The sequence below is a fragment of the Carcharhinus amblyrhynchos genome, chromosome 11, assembly GCF_965287045.1.
Source record: "Carcharhinus amblyrhynchos chromosome 11, sCarAmb.v2.hapA, whole genome shotgun sequence".
Lineage (NCBI taxonomy): Eukaryota > Metazoa > Chordata > Chondrichthyes > Carcharhiniformes > Carcharhinidae > Carcharhinus > Carcharhinus amblyrhynchos.
Window position 1 is genome coordinate 7,135,940 of NC_137334.1, and position 22,615 is coordinate 7,158,554.

Below are 22,615 nucleotides of genomic sequence, written 5' to 3' on the forward strand. Positions count from 1 at the left end.
CCCTCAATCCTGATCCCACTAAACTGCTGACCACCTAACCCCCCCCTCCCCTTCTAGTCCCAATTTTGGCTGATATTGTTGATGGTTCTCCCTCTTCTGGTCCCGTCCTCCTCTTTAAAATCAGCTGCCATCGCCCCTCTCCAAAAAAAACCCAACTGTCTTTCCAAACTATCACCCCATTGCCAACTTCGCTTGCCTCTCCCAACTCCTTGAATGTGTGGTCATCTCCCAAATCCATTCCCATCTAGCCCAGAACTCCATGTTTTGAATCTCTCCGCTCATTTCCACCCTTGCAGGGTGCTGGAACGGCTTGTGACAAAGTCATTTTTTTTCTCCTCATGTCCTTTCTCAATCTTTGTGCAGCCTTTGACGTGGTTGGCTCAGACTTGTTGCCCTCTAGCACCTCTTCACCATTGGCCATCTGGCTGGAACAGCTCCAACCAGGTTCCGTTCTTGACTATCTGATCGTCCAGGCTTCTCTACCTGCTCCTGCACAATTACCCCTGGTGTCCCACCTTCCTGGATTCTATCCTTGGGGCACCTCTTCTGTTTTAAGCAATGCACTGCTCCTCGACAACAACATCTGAAAACACAAAATCTGTTTTCACGTGTGAACTGAACAACGCTGCCACCTCTCTTGACTTCCCCTGTTGCTGAGTAAACAGATTGCATATCCGACGTCCAGTGAGCAGAAATTTTCACAATTAAGTGTCAGGATGACTGAAACCATTGCCTTTGGTGTCTACCCTAAACTCCATTTCTGAACTACTGCACCGTCCCTTACCGCAGCAGCAGCCAGAGATTGAACCAGATTGTTTGTAACTTTGTTGTCATATTTGGCCCTGAGGTGAGTTTCGAACCACATGATGTGCCCCATCACTAAACCTGCCTATTTCCACCTCGCTACCATCCCTTGACTTCACCCCTGTCTCAGCTCACCTGCTGCTGGAACCCTCCTTTGTGCCTTTGTTACCTCAACTTGACTATTCCAGCACACCCCTGGCTGGTGTCTCGCATTCCAACCCTCAATAATCTAGAGGTCATTCAGAACACTGCCCACCTTATCTACATCAAGTTCCTTTCTTCCCTCACCTCTTTGTTTACTGACCTACACTAGCTCCCAGTGAAGCAGTACCTTGATTCTAGGATTCTGAGCCTTACTTTCAAATCCCTCAATGGCCTCACTCCCTGTCACTGTAAGATCTTGCAACTCTCCAATACCCCTACATGCCGTCTAATCTGGCCTCTTGAGATCCTCAATTTTAATTGCGTCAGATATGTATTCAGCTATTAGGGCGGCACAGTGGTTAGCACTGCTGCCTCGCAGCACCAGGGACTTGGGTCACTGTCTGTGCGAAGTTTGCACATTCTCCTTGTGTCTGCATGGGTTTCCTCCGGGTGCTCTGATTTCCTCCCACGGTCAAAAGATGTGCAGGTTAGGTTGGTTGGCCATGCTAAATTGACATTAGTGTCAGGAGGACTGTTTCAGGTAAATGTGTGGGGTTACGGGGCAAGGGCCTGGATGGGATTGTGGTCAGTACAGACTTGATGGGTCGAATGGTCTCCCTCTGCACTGTAGGGATTCTGTGATTCTATCAAAGTCTGAAGCTCTGGGATTCCTTCTAGCTCTACTTCCTCTTCAAGATGTTCTTTAAGACCTACGTCTAACCACACTTTTGACCATCTGACTTAATATCACCTTGGATGTCTTGGTGTTCTGTTTTACTTTGTGATGCTCCAGTGAAGCACCATCAGGACAGTACAGGTGCTGTGTGAACGTAAATTGTTGTAGCATTGCTGAGCTCTTGCCAAAATCCAGCCAATTCACTATATTCCAGGAGACAAAGCTGCCATCCTTCCTGCTGTATGCTACGTGTGACACCATACTGAGTGACATCAGGGCATCTCGGGAAGGGCATTAAATACTGCATTTCTGGTACTATCTACATATCCCAAAAGAGAATGCCACTCTGTCATTGGCACTCTGTGTACACAATTTGTGCCAGTCTATTGCTTTGGATTATTCCCACACCCCAGTTCTCTTTTGAACTCACTCTCTGACGCACTGCACCAGGGCACTGATGGAGTTTGTGTTCTTTCTTTGTAGGAGTCGGAAAATTCAAATACGCAACATCCCGCCCCATCTGCAGTGGGAGGTGAGTAGCCTGGAGGAGTGGGTAACTACCCATTTACTGGCTTTTTCTTTAAAGATGTTTTTATTGTAAGTTTTCCATTTTCCATTTGCCACAAAACGTAACATAACTCCTAAATCTCGAAGAGTACAGAGTAATCATTATTTCACACGAACGTACAGAAAAGACCAGCGAATAGTCATACAAATGATTCCAGTTATCAGTCATTGCAATCATTGTAGTCGGCAGCTCCTCCTGTACGGATAAAGAAAGGATACAAAGAAGAGTTGGGGATCTGAGGATAACGGGATACAATCATAACATGTGGCTCTATGGTGCATACCCTCCTCCACAGGATAACAATATATGGGTGGCACAATAGCACATTGGTTGACGCTGCTGCTCACAGCACCAGGGTGCCAGGTTCAATTCTGGACTCAGGTTACAGTCTGTGTGGACTCTGCATGTTCTCCTCATCTCTATGTGGGTTTCCCCCACACTCCAAAGATGTGCGGGTTAGGTTGATTGGCCATGTTAAATTGATCCTACTGTCAGGGGGATTAGCAGGGTAAATGAGGGTTATGAGAATAGAGTCTGGCTGGGATTGTCAGTATGGATTTGATGGGCCAAATGGCTTCCTTCTACACTAGGAATTCTATGATGAATTCTAGATGTCATCCCTTGTGGGATAATATACAACCATCTGGAGCCTAACACAACATCCCAGGACTTCCAAGCAATGAAAGGATAACTCATAAAAGGGGGATCTCAGGATACTGCCATTGGTACAGGATGTGGTGTGTCAGAGGAAACTTTTCTGTACGAGAATCAGTATGCCAAGGATGTGTTTCAAACTTCCCTCCTCTCCAACCATATCAGAGGCACCAATCAGACTAAAACCTAAACCTAAACCATTTTCCACCAAGAAACCCCACTAACAAGGAGAAGAATCGTCAAGATGCCCATCTATGGGGTATCCAGGAGAAAGATATGGCCCTCTTTCTCCCTACAAGATGAGGCAAATCCTCCATAATTAAACATAACAAATCAGAGCCTATGTCAACATCCCACCTACCTGGATGAAGTAAGGAAGCCCCAGAGAGACGAGCATCAGGATTATCCAATAGATACCAGGTGTAGTTTTTCCACAGACACTTTTGCAGGAAGGATACCAAGAGCAGAACAGAACAAGCTCACAAAGAACAGGATACTGCCCCCCCCAGGGGAGCCCAAACCTAGAAGATGGACAGGCTGGTGCCTCAAGTTCTTCCCTATCCTCTCCTTTCAGTATTCCAAAGGGGCTGTTCCCTTTGCAACATCCTCATTCATTCCTCAGTCATCTGAGTGCCCTTTCTTCAATACAACATTATTTTGCTCGAGCACAGGAGATACAACATCTGTCCCTTCACCTTTTCCCTAATCACTGGCTAACCTGTTATGTAACTCATGTTTCCTTTAAATTGTCATGATTTTGGGGGCTGGATGGGCCGTCAAGCCAATTCTAATCTTGTGAAAGGTTGGGTGCGCTTGGAATTAGCTTCAGATCATTATTGTGGGCATAATGCCACATGCTTCAGTAGTTCTGTGCGTGACCAGCCTTGTTAATTGCCTCAGCAAACCCCTTCACCCAGATGGCATTCTTTCACTGCCTTTTTCCTTGGGTGATCGAGCACCAAGGATACTAGTTTTCATCCAGAAAAAGCTATGGTTTACTGAAAGATTGGACTGCAGAGTCCAAATGCCCCCCCAGTCTGTCTGGTTACTCTGTGTACGTCTCTGTTTTACCTGCTCAGCCTGATGGTCCCGTCTGTTTGGGCAGCACAGCATGATGCTCCTGTTTGTCTGGGCGACGTGGTACAACGCTCCCATCTGTCTGCCTGGGCGGCGTGGCGTGATGTTCCTGTCTGCCTGGGTGGTGCGGTGTGGCGTGATGTTCCTGTCTGCCTGGGTGGTGCGGTGTGATGTTCCTGTCTGCCTGGGTGGCGCGGCGCGGCGTGATGCTCCTGTCTGCCTGGGCGGCGCGGCGTGATGCTCCTGTCTGCTTGGGCGGCGCGGCGTGACTCTTCTGTCTCTTCATTGTTTTCAGGTTCTGGATGGACTCTTGGCTCAACACGGCACAGTGGAGAATGTGGAACAAGGTATGGAGATGACGTGAACATTAACAGTATTATTTTCTTCGTGGTTTGTCATTATCATGCAACATTGGAATATAGAATGTTTAGAAACTGGAGGATTTCATTCAGTCCCTCTGGGCTGATCTGCCTTTCGGTTAGATCCTGGCTGATATTTATCTTCCATTTATTCACGTTGGTTTTGTCGCCTTCAGTTTCTGTTCAGAAATTACAGCAAATTTTTCTGTGAGATAAACTCTAATTATTCCAGCAGCTGTAGTGTTTTGCAGAAATCTTGAGATTTTTGTGAATGTTTTGTGAAAAAATGCAATTCTCTGAAAGTGATCCTGAACAGCCTAACTCTGATTTCAACTTGGTGCTCCTATCAGAGGAAATAGTTCCTCTGTAGTTACCTTACTGAATTCTTTCAATGCCTTGAACATCTCGGATCAGGTCGCTGCTCAATTTAATCTAGTCAAGTGAATGCAAACTTAAGTTTATGCAACGTGTTCTCATACTTAAACTCTGTAGGCTTGGTATCACTCTGGTGACCTTTGCTGCTCTTCCCTCCCTATCCCCCTCCAAGGCTGATATATCCTTCCAGAACTGACTGTAATAGCCCAAATGTTTTGGGGGGGGGGGTGGGGAAGAAAAATTCTGTCTAATTAGTCAACCATGACGTACCCGTGAGACAAAGCCTCCATGGCTCTGTCTGATGAGTAGGTTTTGTCCAAATGCTCAGTCACTCTACCCTAATGATAGATTCCAGTAGCTGCTGCGTAACTGACCTTAAACCACTTGATAGGCCTGTGGTTACCTGGCTTTCTCTCTGCCATTCTTACCAAATAGCGGAGTGACATTAACAACTTTCCAATCTAACGGTGCAATTCCCAAATCAAGGGAATGTGGAAAGAGTATGACTACCATTTTTACAATCCCCTCGTCTACTTCTTTAAGTATCCAGCGTTATGTGTCTATGGGGAACAAGCTTGGTTTAAAAATCCTGTTGATTGTAGGACGGGTGTGTAATAAGGGGTTTCACTTTGATGTCTTAAATAAACGATGGTGAGAAATGAACTTACACAGACTATGTGGTGCAGGAACACTCCATGCTGCTGTTTATGCTCCACTCAGGTTTCCCATCTTTTCTCATCAGTTTTCCCTCAGACTTTTATCTTGCTTTTTTTCTTGAGAATCGAACCCGGGTCCCTGCTGCTGTGAAGCAGCAGTGCTAACCACTGTGCCACCGTGCATTATCCCAATGTATGGCTGCCAATAAAAGAGCATTTTATATACAGTAATTGGAATACAAGGGTCTAAATGGGGTGGAGGGAAATAGGGATTTGGGATATAGACACACAAATCACTGAAAGGAGGAACACTAGTTATTAGGCCCAACCAAAAACAGGTATTTATTTTGAGGGGATTGGAATTGACAAGTAGGGAAGTTCTGCCAGACTGGAAGCAGAAACAGTAGTGAATTTTAAGGGGCGTCTGGGCAGTACTCCTTCAGAACATAGAACAGTACAGCACAGTACAGGTCCTTCGGCCCTCAATGTCGTGTCGAGCTATGTCCAAACCCAAGATTTTTATCTAACAAATTAATAAATATGTGTAAGTTGGACCTCTGCTATTTCGTTTCTAGATTATTTAAAATATAAGGATGCAACCCATCCATGTCCACTTTAAGTTTGATTTGATTTATTTTCTATGAGTATTATGTAATTTCTAACCTTATCGTACAATGCCTTGTTCCCCCTGACGAACTCTGAATTGTAGTCACTGTTTAACATACAAAATAGGAGCAGGATTAGACCATTTCGCCCTTCGAGCCCACAGTGCCATTCGTTGAGATTGTGGTCCGGTCTTCTGCACTATCCCCATATCCCTTGACGTTTTTAATATGTAGAAACCTATCGATCTCCATCATGAACAGGTTTAATGATGGAGCCTCCACAACTCTGAGGCAGAGAATTCCAAAGATTTACCATTTTTGCCATTACTGCATGTGATTTTATTCTGACCATCCTTGGTGGCTCGATTCCTGCCCTTTATTCTTCCTGTAGAATTCTTTAAAAAAAACTTCTGTTTTCTGTCCCCGGACAATTTAATTTTGTAGTTTGAAGAGCCAAGAACCCTTGGTGTGAGTGTAGTAAGAGTGCAGAGAGGGTGCACACAGGCTATCAGCTGGAGAATTACTAACTGTGTGGAATAGGAGAACAGAAGATCTTCAGGGTAGGGTTGAAATTAGTCTTAATGTAAAAGTGTTTCCACAGAAAAAGCAGGAACCTGGAGCTAGCTGCATGAAATGTGGAGGTTTACTTTTATTGTATCTGGAATCATAGGTTCAGCCCATTGAGTCTTCACCGACTCTGACAGAGTATCCTACCCAGGCTCTCTCCTCTATCCTATCCCTGTAATCCCATACATTTCAATGGCTAATCCATCAAACCTACACATCTTGGGACACTAACGGGTAATTTAGCATGGCCAATCCACCTAACCTGCACATCTTAGGAGTGTGGGAGGAAACTGGAGCACTTGGAGGAAACCCACTCAGACATGGTAAGAATGTGCAAACTTCACGCAGTCACCCAAGGCCAGAATTGAACCTAGGTCCTTGGCGCCATGTGGCAGCAGTGCTAGCCACTCTGTCACCACGCCAGACTTGTTTCCATGCAGGCTCCAGGAGCAAGTTCCCAGCATTTTTACTCTCAAATTGACCTGGGCTTTCCTGCCTGGTGTCTTCTAACCTTTCCTAGGAAATCACATGGCGTTTGGGTAGATGTGAAGAGTGCATATGTGGTGATACACAATACACAGCGAGAGCAGAGGATCACGCCCTGCCATTATTATTTATATCTTGTCCTGAGCGGCTCGAGATCTGAGGGGATGAAGAAACAAGATAGTGGATTGGAAGTTGTTAATTTTGATGGAGTGCTGCAAGAGGGCTTGAGATGTAATAAACACCAAAGTTTGTTCTGGTATGGACGTGGGTGCCTTTTGGAGTTGGGGTGAATATTACATTGCTCCTTTTCATGGAGAGTTGATGAGGATGAAGTCTCACTTGGGAATGGGAACATTTGAAACGTTGAGGCTGTGCGAGCAGTCGATAAAATGAAGCAACAGTCTAACTTTGATTGTCAGTTAATGTGTAAACTCCTGTCTGTTGTGGTGAGATGGTCTTTTATCTATGATAAATACTAAGAGTTGGTATCAAAGTCACAGGGCCAAATGGCATTATTAATTTGGTTTAAGATTTGACAATGTATAGTTAAATTAGGTTCCACGGTTTGCTGGCTAATTCCCTGATCAAGCAACTTGACTGAGAATCCACAGATCTTCCATCGTCCATCCTCTGCATTGTAAACTGTTGAGAGAGGCCACGGTAAAATTTGAACTCCAGCCATTGATAGACCATTTCAAATGTCCCTACTTCCCCTCAAGAACCACAGGACAGTGATCAGAAACTGGAGCCCCTAATTTAAACAAAATGAGAATTTCCCATGGGCCAACATATGCAGGGGCCTTTCTGAAGAGTTTAATTGCTGAAGTGTACTGGGTAAGGTGGCATCGTGTGTTTAATGGGGCAGTTTGGGTGCTGACTGATACTTTTCCATCCCTCAGTTAACACAGATAGTGAGACGGCGGTGGTTAATGTGACATACGAAACAAAGGAACAGGCAAAGACGTAAGTGATAAAAGAGTCTCTTTGAGATAACTTTCCTGTTGGCAGTTGTTTGGTGCCCAATGTACACTGTTCACATTAACATTGCCATGATTCTTCTGTGATTCTCTTACCACCTTAAATTAACCTTGATGTTTATGTAGCAAACCTTAACCCACCAGTACTGTACCTCAGTGTTATACAGTGACACACCTGTACACACCACTACTGTACCCCAGTGCTATACAGTGACACACCTGTACCCACTAGCACTGTACCCCAGTGTTATACAGAGACAGACCTGTACCCACCAGTACTGTACCCCAGCTTTACAGTGACAAACTGTAACCACTAGCACTGTACCCCAGTGTTATACAGAGACAGACCTACACCCAACAGTACTGTACCCCAGTGTTATACAGTGACAAAATTGTACGCCAGTGTTATGCAATGACAGACCTATACCCACCAGTATGGTACCCCAGTATTATACAGTGACAGATGTGTACCTACCAGTGCTGTACACCAGTGTTATATAGTGACAGAACTGTACACCAGTGTTATACAGTAACCAAACTGTAAGCCAGTGTTATACTGTGACAGAACTATACCCACCAGTATGGTACCCCAGTATTATAAACTGACGGATCTGTACCCACCAGTACTGTACCCCAGTGCTATACAGTGACAGACTTTAACCACCAGTACTGTACTTCAGTGTTATACAGTGACAGATCTGTACATACCAGTACTGTTCCCCAGTGCTGTACATTGACAGACCTGTACCCACTAGCAGTGTACCCCAGGGTTATACAGAGATAGACCTGTACCTAACAGTACTGTACCCTAGTGTTATACAGTGACCTGTACCTACCAGTACTGTACCCCACTGTTATACACCGACAGACCTGTATCCACCATACTGTACCCCAGTGTTATACAGGGACAGACCTGTACCCACCAGTACTGTACCTCAGTGTTATATAGTGACAGACCTGTAACCACTAGCACTGTATCCCAGGGTTATACAGAGGCAGACCTGTACCCATCAGTACTGTGCCCCCGTGTTATTCAGTGACAGACCTGTACCCGTGTTATACAGTGACAGACCTGTACCCACCAGTACTGTACCCTAGTGTTATACAATGACTGACCTGTACCCACTAACACTGTACCCCAGTGCTATACATTGACAGACTTTACTACCAATATTGTACACCACTGTTATACTCATCAGTACTGTACCCCAGTATTATACAGCGGCAGATCTGTACCCACCAGTACTGTACACCAGTGTTATAGACTGACAGAACTCTACGCCAGTGTTATACAGTGACAGATCTGTATCCACCAGTACTGTACCCCAGTGCTTTACAGTGACAGACCTGTATCCACCAGTACTGTGCTCCAGTGAAACAGTAACAGACTTGTACAAACTAGTACTGTACATCAGTGTTATGTAGTGACAGACTGGTATCCACCATACTGTACTCCAGGGTTATACCCAACAGTACTGTAACCTAGTGTTGTACAGTGACAGACCTGTACCCACCAGTACTGTACACCAGTGTTATACAGAGACAGACCCATACCCACTAGCACTGTACCCAGCGCTATATAGAGACAGACCTGCACTTGCCAGTACTGTAACCCAGTGTTATACAGAGACAGACCTATACCCACCAGTACTGTATCCCAATATTATGCAGTGACATTCCTGTACCCGCCAGTACTATAACCCAGTCTTATACAGTGACAGACTTGTACCCACCAGGACTGTACCCCAGTGTTCTACAGTGATAGACCTGTAACCAATAGCACTGTACCCCAGGGTTATACGGAGACAGACCTGTATCCAACAGTACTGTAACCCAGTGTTATATGGTGACAGACCTGCACCCCAGTGTTATAAGTGACAGACCTATACCCACCAGTACTGTACCCCAGTGTTATATAGTGATAGACCTGTACCTACCAGTACTGTATCCCAGTGTTATACATTGATAGACCTGTATCCATCACTTCTGTACCTCAGTGTTATACAGTGACAGACCTGCACCTATCAGTACTGTACCCCAGTGTTATACAGTGACAGACTGTATCCATCACTTCTGTACCCCAGTGTTATACAGTGACAGACCTGTACCCATCAGTACTGTACACCAGTGTTACACAGTGACAGCACTGTACCATGAATAACAAAAAACAAAGAGCAAGAACAATATGGATGCACAGTACAGAACAGTATACTAAGATTACACACAATAAGTTGAGTGTTTTAAATCCTGAGCCGCTCTCAGTGGCATTGCTGTGACTGTTTGCCGTAGTGTATGGTATTAAAGTTTTACACTTCACTGAAATGCAACTGAGAGCACTGAACCAGTTGTCTGTAGTTATCTGTCTGAAGGGTGACATTCTGTGTTCTCGACTCGCTTTTAGAGTTACTTTATTTTCCAGCTTTTTAATTCTTCCTGCAATGCACTTTATAGTTGCTCTATAGCTTGATCGGGCAGACTTTAGAGATGCTGTTGGTTTTCTGTTTGGACTGAGGGTCAGGGAGTGAGGTCCTACTTGGGGTCCAGGCTGTCAGATGAATTCCCATATGTCCATGAGCAGAGGTTGGAGAATTAGTGGCAGTATTGTGGCGCAGTCATCGAGAGATCAGGGCCAGAATTCTCCTAAAAGTGCTGAATTGGCGAGAAAATTGTTCTAAATCCCAACTGTTCTGACAGTTCAGCTTCTCACCAGAACCTCCGCACTTTGTGCAATGCAGAGGTCCCAGTCGGAAATCTCATTAAAGACCCAGGGAGGCAGGGACCCATTCATGCCAGAGTTTATAGTTCTGGATCTCTGCCCAAGCACAGTAGCCCTGATCTGTCAGATCCCCGTTTCCTGGCCAGCCTGGGACCCTCGCAGTGCTGCCACTTGAGCCCCCACAGCAATTCCTGGGCCAGCCCTGGACCCCCACTGCTCCGGAGCATCCCGATGTTCCCCACTCCCACCAATCACCCCTAGGCCCCACCCACAGTATACTGCACCCCCTTGGTACTGCCTGATGGGCAGTGTCAGTGTGCCCCTAGGCATGGCCAGCTTTGCCCCTTAGGCAGTTCCAGCTGGCACTACCAGGGTGCCCATGCCCAGGGGTACCACCCCCCACTGCTTGACCCCCTGGGGGGACCCCAGTTGCTACCCCCTTTCTGGTGGTGTCTCCCACTAAGTCCCTGAACGTGGAAGCTACTCTAAATCCCACATGAGTGAAGTACTTCTGGTGGGGTGAGAATTCAGATGAGACCTAAAACGTCCTGATAATGAACACGTATATTTAAAATACACGCAGAAAAGATTTAGACCACTTAACTGCCTTCCCGCCGATTTCCAGCGTGGTCTGACCGGTGACTGTTCACTGGCTCTGGGGAATGTACATGCGTTCCTGGCGCGTGCACAAATCCCTGTTCAAGGCTGCAGGCGCGCATCTCCCACCGCGACCCAACAGAAAAGTTGCAGGTCGCAATGGGAGAATTGCGGCCTAGGTCTCTCACTTCAGGAACATGGATTCAAAACTCACCATGGCAACTAATGAAATTTAATTCAGTTATTGAATCTGGGATTGTCGTCTCCATAATGATGACCATGCCAAGCATAATGCCCTTTCGGGAAGGAAATCTGCCACTCTTAACTGCATATAACTCTAGAACCACAGCAAAGTGATTGGTTGACTCTGAAATTGCCTAGCAATCCACTCAGTTCAAGGGCTCTTAGGGATGGGCAATAAATGCTGTTGTTGCGAACGACAACCAGCTCTCTCAAAAGAATAAAGAAAATAACATCTTCTGCAACAATGATTTTTATCCTTTGATGAATTCAGAGGTTGTTCAGGATGCTAGGGAGTCAGTGGAAGGTGCTTGGAATCTTTTCACATTGACTCGAAAGGAAAAGGCATCTCATCCTATAAAAGGCACCTCTTGCAGTGCAGCATCTGCTCAGAGCGGGGCTTAACATCACCATCTTCTGACCCTGAGGGTGAGTGTGCTGCCAACAGAGTCTTAGGAGGGTTAAAAGGAACTGGGTAGCTAGGTATAATTAGAGCTGTTAATTGGCATGGAGGGTAAATGCTAGTACTTTATAACATAGGAGCCATTGGAACATAGTAGGCCATTCAGCTCTTTGAACCTGCTCTGCCATTTAATAAGATCTTGGCTGATCATCCATTTCAATGTCATTTTTCCCCACACTGTCCCCCATAGTGCTTTATGTCATTGGTGTTTAGACATTTGTCAATCCCTGTTTTAAACATACTCAGTGACTGAGCTCCCACAATCTTCTGGGGAATTCCAAAAATACACAACCCTCTGGGAAAACTCTCCTGTTGGAATTTAATGTGTATCTTTGGATGGGAATGGGAGTCTGGAGGCAGTGAAGATTGGAGATTTCTCTATAACTGTGGAGAAAGTGATGTTGCAAACTTCTCCTGTCCCTCAGTGCAATCGAGAATTTGAACGGCCACCAGTTTGAAAGGTACACCTTGAGGATCTCCTACATCCCGGATGAAGAAGCGAGCCAACTCCCAGTACATCGGCCACGCCGAGGGCCTGGGAGCCGGTCCACCCGGGAGCACAGCCAGTCCACTGGTGCTGTACCCTCACACAAGCAGCTCGATGTCCCCCTGCGGATCCTGGTGCCCACCCAATTTGTCGGTGCCATTATCGGGAAGGAGGGGCTGACCATCAAGAACGTCACACAGCAGACACAGTCAAAGTAAGTGCTGAGCTGATGGGGAACGGGTGGGGGAGGGTGGGCACTCCATATTGCACCCTCCCTCCTGTACTGCTTCAGCTCCCCATCGATGGGGGAATGGCGGTGGGCCGGCAAGGGCCGAGCTTCCCCACAGGCTTGGTGGTGTGGGAGGGAAATTGAGTTATCCCCACTGCGCAAGTCAGCTTTCCCCATTCCTAGAATCTGCGAACCCTTCCAGCTTAGAGGAGGGCTTTGAGCCAGCTATGTCTGTGCTAGCTCTCCGATTGAATTTATCCCCGTGACACTCTGAGACAGTGCAATGCAACTCCAAACTATGTGAGTTGTGTGAAACACTTTTTCATGCCACACTTGCTTGTCATCTTAAAAAGGTGTTGTATGGTTCTTGATCTATCCACAATGGGAGCAGTTTCTCTCTATCTCTTCTATCCCTTCTATCCAGACCCCACTGGATTTTGAACTGCCCTGTCAAATCTCCTCACAATCTTCTCTCTGCCAAAATGGTGGGGGTGATTGAGTTGCCTGGAAGTTGTGGGAAGAGTTGGTGTTGAGGTGAAAAAAGACAAGCTGAACTTTCACAATTGATGCTGCACAGACCATGCTGGATGCTGTGGTTTGGGGGGTGCTTTTCCATCTGAACCTGTCTGGTTCTCACTCCAGTCACTGCAGTAGTACCCTAGCTATTGGCCACACATTTTCAGGTCAATGTGCCCACTGCTTGTCCTAATACCCTGATAACCCTTGATGATTAAGGACCCCACTCCGCCTGCCGCCCCCTAACTTCCACGCCAAGCCTGACCTGTGTCTGTCTGTGCTCCTGATTTCATGATACGTGCTCTATTCCCCACTCCCCCTCCCCTCAGAATTGACATCCATCGGAAGGAGAATGCAGGCGCAGCAGAGAAACCCATCAGCATTCACTCGACAGCTGAGGGATGTACTGCCGCCTGCCAGATGATTTTGGAAATTATGCACAAGGAGGCACAGGACACCAAATTGTAAGTAAAATGTGAGCTGAATCAACTGATATTGCTGGATGTGTGTGATGGGTTGTGTATTTCCCTCTCAGTGGCTGCCCCACCACCACCACCTCTCTGTCTCTCTCTAGGGTGTAGCTTCTGTGCTGTCAATTTGCACTAATATATAGCTCTTTGGTTACGGATTTTGATAATTATTGCCTTCCCTGGTGACGCAACAGGTGGAAATGCAAGACTTTCACTGTTTTCTTTCCTCTTCTGTCTCAAATCTAACTCTTTGCTGTCTGTCTCTGTCTTTCTTCTCTTGCTGTTCTCTACAGTGTTCTGTCAAAATCTCCCAGGCCACGGGTTTAGATGCAGAGTAAATCTTCCTTTACAGACTCTGTATTGAATGGGGGAATGAGGCAATCATAGATGCCATAGTCATCCAAAACTCTCAATTCAGAAATTGTCCCTTTGAATTACAAATTACTAAAGTATGAGAGGTATAGACAGGGTGGATAGTCAGAGGGTTTTTCCCAGGGTGGAAGTGTCAATTACTAGAGGGCACTTGTTCAAGGCGAGACAGGGAAAGTTTAAGGAAGATGTGTAGGGGAGGTTTTTTATGCAGAGAGTGGTGGATGCCTGGAATGCACTGCCAGAGGTGGTGGAAGCAGGCATGTTAACAACATTTTAAGTGGCTTCGGGATGGGTTCATGAATAGGGAGGGAATAGAGGGATATGGACCGAGTAAGGACAGAAGGTTTTTTAGTTTAGTTAGAGTATCATGATTGGCACAGGCTCGGTGGGCCGAAGGGCCTGTTCCTGTGCTGTACTTTTCTATGACAATTTTCCAATTCAAAGAACAATGCTACTCCATCATTTAGTCAGGGTTGGTGGGGATGCTAAACTAGGCATATTAATCTTTGGTCTACTGTGTGGGAAGTTGTTGTATTTGTCATCAGAACAGAGTGACTGGGCAATGAGACACACGTCAGTTCAGGTTCATCAGAATGATATCAGGGCTAAAAGAGTTTCAGAACAAGTTGCACCGACTCTGACAGATTACTCTCAGATTTTAGGATTTGAGGTGTTTAAGATGATTGGAAGGAGTTGATGGGATAGATGAGGAACAATTTCTTCTGGTGGGGAAGTCCAGAGCCTTATAACATGAGTTGAGCTGTTCAGGGGGTGAGGTCTGGAAGTACTTTATCACACAAGGAAGGCTGGGACTTCATCCCTTACAGAGGGTAAAGGGTCAGCTCAAACTGTCAAAACTCAGATTGGAAGGTTTTTGCTAAACAAGGTGCAAAACAGCACAGAAGGAGGCCATTTGGTCAGCTGTATTCATGCTGGCTCTCTGCAAGACGTACTCAGTTTGGAAAATGTTTTCCCTTCCGATCATTATCCAATTCTAGTCTGAAACTTGTGGTGGATTCTACTTTCACCACGTTCTCAGGCAATGAATTCTGGGTCCCAGTCACTGGCTGGAGTTTTTTTAAAACAAGAAGGTTTTCCTCATATTGCCTCTGGTTCTTTTGCCAGCCACCTTGAATTCGAGTCCTCTGGTTCTCAATCCTTCCAACAAAGGGAACAGTTTCTCCCCCTCTACTTTGCCCAGCCCCCTTGTGCTTTTGAAACACCTTTATAAAATCTTCTTTATCAGATCTCCTCTTCTCAATGAAGACCAGCTTCACCTTTGCCTGTCCAGCATTGTAACACACACCTGTTGTTCTTGCAACCATTCTATTAAACTTATCTGCGTCTCTCTCTCTCTCTCCAAAGCCTTTGCAACCTTTAAAGTGTCCAGAATTGGACGCACCACCCCAATTGAGGCCTTGTTTAAAAGTTCACCACAACTTCCTTGTTTTTGTACTCTCTGCCTCTATTTATAAAGTAAGAAGTTTCACAATACCAGGTTAAAGTCCAACAGATACATCTGGTAGCAAATGCCACCAGTCCTTGGAACTGGCTGTTCCTTTGTCAGGAGGGTGGGAGCCCTGATCACAAACAGGGCACATAAAAACACAAACCCACTTCACATGAATAATGATTGGAATGTGAGTCTTCACAGCTAATCAAGTCTCAAAGGTACATCTTTGACACTAAGGGAGAACTTAGTATGGCTGATTCACCTAACCTGCACATCTTTGGACAGTGGAAGGAAACTGGAGCACCCGGAGGAAACCCACAAAGACACTGGGAGAACATGCAGACACCGCACAGACAGTAACCCGAGGCTGGAATTGAACTCGGATCCCTGGTGCTGTGAGGCAGTCGTGCTAACCACCATGCCGCACTCAGTTTAGTTACTCAGTTTGTCTTTCTACCAATTTCTTTAAGGTAAATAAAGCTAAGATGCTGATCAGCAGCCATTTGACTGAGTGGTGGAACTAGCTTGGGGGGCAGACTGATCTCCTTTTGTCATTCTGTTGTATCAGACACTCCCAGGGCAGGTACAGTATGGATTAAAGTTCCCTGTGCGCTGTTGCAGCCTCAGCACAACCCACAGATGAGTCAGTGCAGTAGTGTGATGCTGAGCTTCTTGGGGTTTTTGAAGTGCGCAAAGCGGGAGGACTATGGATTGGGCGTGTGTCTAATGATTGTCTGTGCGTTTTAGCACTGAGGAGATCCCATTGAAAATCCTCGCTCACAACGGCTTCGTGGGACGGCTGATTGGCAAAGAAGGACGGAACCTTAAGAAAATTGAACAGGAAACAGGGACCAAAATAACCATCTCTCCGTAAGTAGAGTCAGTGTTTGGTTGTAGAGTTGATGCTTATCAGGTGGGGATCTCTGCGCAAAAAATGCAGAGGGAAGTTTAAACAGGTTGTTTGTTTAGCTTAGTTACTGAATTTTATATTATTGCCAGTGAGGGATTATCGTGCTGTGTTCCACTTTGAACCTTTTCTGATTTGATTTTTTTAACAGAAGGCTCAATCAGCCCATGAAATACACATTTGCAACAAAGTCAAAGCCCGCTCTCCACTGTCCTGTCAAACATTCACAGGCAGGTACAACGCAGCTTAGATCCAGAGTTGCTCAACTCCAGAAGTGTGGCCAGACAATTGAGTACACATTTCTCAAGTAAAAAAACTATAGAAATGATCCCTTGGCAACAATGTGGACAATCCTTTTGAACCCTGGGACACAGTGAAGTCAGTTTGTGATGTTGCTGGAATGGGTATTTTCTGACTAAAGGTGGGGAATTGGGAAGAGGGAGAGATTGCTGAATGCAGTGTAAGCTCTTGAATACCACATTTGGAAAGGGAGTGTTTGCTGAGTGTCACTCTTGTGTGTGCAGACATTGTAAACATGCAGTGTGCTCTAATAAAATTGGGAGAGGAGGGGTGCATCAGCAGGTCGGACACCCTGCAGTGTGGTTTGGAGGGAACTACGTTAGGTAATCACAGTGTGACAGATGTCAGTCCATGTCATCCCAGTGTTGAAGTAGAGCTGAGCTGTAGAAGATGAGTGCATGCACTCAAGTGTGTCACGTTCTAAAGCATGTTTGTTGTGGCTGGTCAGGTTGCAGGACTTGACGCTTTACAATCCGGAGAGGACCATCACTATAAAGGGCAGCATTGAGGCTTGCACGAAAGCTGAAGTAGAAATCATGAAGAAACTGAGAGAAGCGTATGAAAATGACCTTGCTGCTATGAATGTAAGTTCCATTTGAAGAATGTTACCTAATCATGCTGAGGCGAGCTTGCCTTCCATGTTGTACCCTTTCCCATAAAGAAACACCCCAGGGAACTAAGGCAAAGAGACAATTTGAAACATGCCTTTGTTGGGGTGAGGGAGGAGGCATTTAAAGAAGGGGACAAAGATGAAGAGTTTTTAGGAGGGAAGCCCAGAGTGTGGGGCCTAGACTACTGGAGAGACAGCTGCCAGTATAGGGAGAAGAGTAACTGAGAACCCCTGACGCTCTCAGAGGGTGGTTGAATGGCAGGATGTGTTTAGCAGCCTCTCCTGTAATTGGTCAGATATTCAGGATGACATATGGCAAGACAGGAAGATGGGGATCATCCTGCATAATATATGAGAGGGAATTGGGAAGTATTACATATTGAGGGTAGGCGAATGCCAGAGTTGGAAGACGCATGATGGGAGAGGAGGAGGGCCATTTGACCCAAAGTGCTGATCATAGGGTAGCCCACCCCTGCTGGCCTGCATCCCTCCACAGCCACTGTGCTTGACTGCTTTGGTTGGCAGATGGACAGATCTTGTGGACCCAGTCAGTTGGTGAAATCGCTGCTCCCCCCATTTCCCTGGCCTTTAAGCTGTGTGCTCTCCTCTACCGGAGCAATGGAATGGAAAGAGAAGGAAAATTCGAGCATTCAACTGAGTGTTTGACACAATTGTGACCAAAAAAGAAACCCACTTCATCTTTTTACAGATCTTTTCATGCATTTAGAATTTGTGTTTATGTTTGTTATGTATACGGTGAGCTTTCAGCCAAGCTGTCATCAAGAGGGTCGCAGTTAGAGTACAAGGTCTATTAGGAAGCAATATTGTTATCAACTTGTTGCCATGGTGAAGAATATGGACATTTTCTTTTCAGTGCAATGACTGAATAATGTTCCAACTATTCTGCACAAAGTTGAAAGCTTCGCCTGACGTGACATGGGCTGAACTTGTTTTGATAAAGAAAGGCTCGCACGCTGCCATCACTCCTGTCCACTCACACCAGTGTCAAATTTTGCGTCACAAAAGCTCTCGAGTCCCAGGTTGCACACAGACCTTGTGTACACGGTTTGTGCACGGTTTACCCTCATGTTTCACATTTCTTTTTGTGAACTTTCTGCTTATTGAGGTGAGCAATGGTTAGAGCTGGCCTTTGAGATCAGTGCAGCACAGAATCATAGAATGATACACCTCAAAAGCAAGCCATTCAGCCCATCATGCCTGTTGCTAGCCCATTAACAGAACAAACCAATTAATTCCATTCTGCTGTGCTTTCCCAATAGCCCTGCAATTTTGTTCCTCGGACCACAAGAAATGGGAATAACTTCCCTCTGTCAGGTTCTTACCTAGTCATTCAACCTGTTCCTTTGCTGCCTCACTGCCTACCTTCCATCTAACTTTGTACTGGCAGCAAACTTGAAGACATTATACTTAGTCCTCTTGTCTAAAAGGAGGAGGAATGTCTTCACTCAAAGAGTTGTAAATCTTTAGAACTTTCTGTCCCGGAGAGCTCAAGATGTTCCATCACTGAAAGTAGTTGGATTTTTGTATTTAAGTAACTAAGCAATATGAGGTTAAGTGTGGAACAGTGGAGTTGAAGTAGATCATTGTTGATTTATTGAGAAGGCTCAGTGGGCCAAATGACCACCTTCCTTCCCTATTTCTGATACTCTAATCCATTTATATAGAAACTGCCACAAAGGCGTACTAATCCCATTTTCCAGCAGTTGTCCCATATCCTTGAATGTTATGACATAAATCGGGATTGTCCAGCTTTTTCACATGAAGTACCACATCTCAATTTTTTTCTGACTCAAGTACTGGTAAGTAAATTTCAAAAAGGTGAATTAAAGAAAATTAATGTCAGCTTGATTTTTCTTAAAAAAATTAACAAAACTGACCATTGAAACATGTCAAGCAGCAGAGCTAATCATTAAGGCTTTGCCTTTTCACTTCAGAAACAGAGCTAGAGAGTGACAAACTAGACCCCAAGTCTTGGTCGCCAGGGAAAGTGCAGGGATCGCTTTTACCCCCAAGGTGGAACTTGGGATGGCTGTGAAAATACCACAGAAGGCATCCTCACTCTGTCCTCTCAGACTATAGCTGTCCCGGTCGGGCAGGGGCTGTTGCTATGATTACTGTTCCTTTTGGCCTCACAGGCCTGCTCCGTAATATTGATCCCAGTGCTCCCTTAGTGGGCCAGAGCCTGTGCAGGAGGGTGAGCAAGAGAATGAACCATGGTCACTCAACTTGACACTGCTTCTGCAATCACAGACAGTTTCTCTCCTGCATTTGCAGCTAGTAGGCTCACTGGTGAGTATTTAAACAGGTGGGTCCATGGGCCTGAGACATGGTGGGCCTGATTGTGGCCTGCAGGCCGTACACTGGACAATCCTGATATAGATTGTAAATAGCTGAGGGCCAAATACTGATTTTTATGGTTCCCCACTAGTTGGTGTGCCAGCCTGAAAACGATCTTTTCATTCCTGTTTATTGTTCATTCAGAATGAATTGGGGATCAATAATATACTACCCTCAAACCCCAGAGTCTTAATTTTTGTGGAACGGCCTCTTGTGTTGGCACAGGATGCTTTTTGAAAATGCAAATACCAAAATCCACCGGTTCCCTTACTTATCTTGCTAACAACTGATTTGACAAATGTGATTTCACTTGTATTTCGTTCAACATGCTTCCCTGTGTTGATTTGGCTTAATCCATATTATAATCTGGCATGTTGCCACCTTCCTAATAGATTCTACCATTTTTTCATGGTAGACTAATAAGTGGCCTATAGGAAAATAGGAACATGGGAATTAGGAGTGAGAGTAGGCAATTTAGCCCTTCGAGTCCGCTCTGTTATTCTGTATGATCACGGCCGATCGCCATCTCATTCTGACTCTACTTCCCTGCCCTTTCCCCATAGTTCTTTAGCCCACTTTTTATCAAATATTTATCAGTCTCTTCTGCATCCAGTGCACTCTGGGGCAGTGAATTCCACAGATTCACAACCCTCTGAGAAGTAGCTCCACCTTATCTCTGTTTTGAACTTTCACCCTGTTACTCTCCAACTATGACCTCTTGCCCTAGAATTTTCTAGAAGTGGGAACATTTGGTTAACAGGATTGATAAAGTAAATGTTGAGTATTTTATATACCTCAATCAAATCCCCCCTCATTCTTCTGTACTCCAGCAAGTATAAGCTCAAACTACTCAACCACTCCTCATACGACAGCTCCTTCAAACCTGGAATTAATCTAGTGAACCTCTTCTGAACCACCTCCAGTGCCATCACATCCTTCCTCAAAGAAGGTGAACAAAACTGAACACAATACTCCAAGTATGATCTCACAATGCCTTATACAATTGTAACTACACTTCTCCACTTTTGTACTCTAGACCCTTTGTAATAAATGCCAAGATCCCATTTGCTTTCCTTATAACATTCTGCATCTGTATATCCACTTTGAGACTCATGCATAAGGACACCCAGATCGCACTGCATAGATGCCTTTTGAATCCATTTCCCGTTTAGATAGTAATTTACCTTTTTATTTTTCTGACCAAAATGAATAATGTTGCATTATCCACATTAAGTTCCAACTGCCAGATTCTAGCCCTTTCCCCTATCCTGTCAATATAAGAACATAGGAATTTGAAGCAGGTGCTGGTGATCCAGCCCCTCAAGCCTGCTTTGCCATTCAGTAAGATCATGGGTGATCTTTTTGTGGACTCAGCTCCACTTACCCGCTGACTCACCATAACCCTTAATTCCTTTACTATTCAAAATTCTCTCTATCTTTGCCTTAAAAACATTCAATGAGGTAGTCTTAACTGCTTCACTGGGCAGGGAATGCTCCAGATTCACAACCCTTTTGTGTGAATATATTCCTGCCCAACTCAGTTCTAAATCTGCTTTCCCTTATTTTGAGGCTCTGCGCCCTAGTTCTGGTTTCACCAACCAGTGGAAATAACCTCTCTGCTTCTATCTCATCTATTCCCTTCATAATTTTATATATTTGTATAAGATTCCCCCCCGCTTTATTCTTCTAAATTCCAATGAGTATAGTTCCAGTCTACTCGATCTCTCCTCAAAGCTAACCCTAATGAATCTCCTCTACACCCCCTCCGGTGCCAGTAAGGAGACCAAAACTATACACAAACCTCCAGGTGTGACCTCACCAACACCTTATACGGCTGTAACAGAATCTTACTGTTTTTAAACTCCATCCCTCTAGCAGTGAAGGACAAATTCCATTTGCCTTCTTAATTACCTGCAAATCAACTCCTTGTGATCCTTATGCAAGGACACCCGAGTCCCTCTGCGCAGCAACATGCTGCAATTTTTACCATTTAAGTCATCGTCCATTTTGCTGTTATGTCTGCCAGAACGGATGCCCTCACATTTATCAACATTGTACTCCATCTGCCAGACCCTTGCCCATTCACTTAAACTATCCATTATCCCTCTGCAGACTTTGTGTCCTCTGCACGCTGAGCTCTACCACTCATTTTAGTGTCATCTGCAAACTTTCACACACTGCACATGGTCCCCAACTCCAAGTCATCAATGTAAATTGTAGACAATTCCCTATAATTCCTCCTCTCCCTCCTTTCTTGAATAGAGGTGTATTTATCCAGTTTCCTTTTGAAAGCTATTATTGAATATGCTCCCACTGCCCCTTCTGGCAGTGTATTCCAATTGGGAACAACTCTGTGCTGAAAGAGGTTTTCTCATTTCCCTTCTCATCCCTTTAAATTTGTGGTATGTCGTTAGTGACCCTTTTATCACTAGAAACTGTTTCTCCTTAAACAGAGACATTGACAGAAGAGATCACAGAAAGAATAACTTAGCATAACCACTTCATGATGTTAGCAAACATTTTGTTTCAGTTGTCCAGACAGAACTCTGCTAGATAATTCTTTCATTGGCCTGGGCACTCAGCCAAGTGTGCATCATGAGGCTTGTCAATAAGCCCATATCAATAAAAGCATTAGCTCAGCAGGTGGTTGTGATTTGTGAATGGGTTTTATGCTCCCCCTTGGCAGGTGAGTATTGATTTATATTGGATTGCAGCTGCTAACGTGCTTGTGATTCATTCACATAAATTTGTCTGAGGCCAGTGGGGGAAGTGTTTCTGTTGTTCTTGTTATATAGTGCTCTGCTCCTCCCCTCTCCTCAATTACACTTTGGGTTGAACAGCAAACCCTATGTTAAAATGGAGCTTTAACCATCATTAATTAGCTGTCCTCTAGCATTGCTCTCAGTTAACAAGGTGGCAGGTTTTTTTAAGGATTGTATTGCTGCAAGC

The 22,615-nt window shown here is 45.2% G+C and overlaps 1 protein-coding gene across 2 annotated transcripts in view; it reads left to right on the forward strand.

Annotated features, from left to right (window-relative positions):
• The window catches only part of igf2bp2a (insulin-like growth factor 2 mRNA binding protein 2a), a 130,885-nt gene that overhangs the window by 78,664 nt on the left and 29,606 nt on the right, over nt 1–22,615 (forward strand). For both annotated transcript variants that reach the window (XM_080198525.1, XM_080198526.1), the window contains exons 3-9: nt 2,108–2,156; nt 4,219–4,270; nt 7,871–7,934; nt 12,390–12,665; nt 13,526–13,660; nt 16,239–16,361; nt 17,147–17,282. In XM_080198525.1, the coding sequence (XP_080054651.1) occupies nt 2,108–2,156; nt 4,219–4,270; nt 7,871–7,934; nt 12,390–12,665; nt 13,526–13,660; nt 16,239–16,361; nt 17,147–17,282 (835 nt within the window). The remainder of the gene's footprint in view (nt 1–2,107; nt 2,157–4,218; nt 4,271–7,870; nt 7,935–12,389; nt 12,666–13,525; nt 13,661–16,238; nt 16,362–17,146; nt 17,283–22,615) is intronic.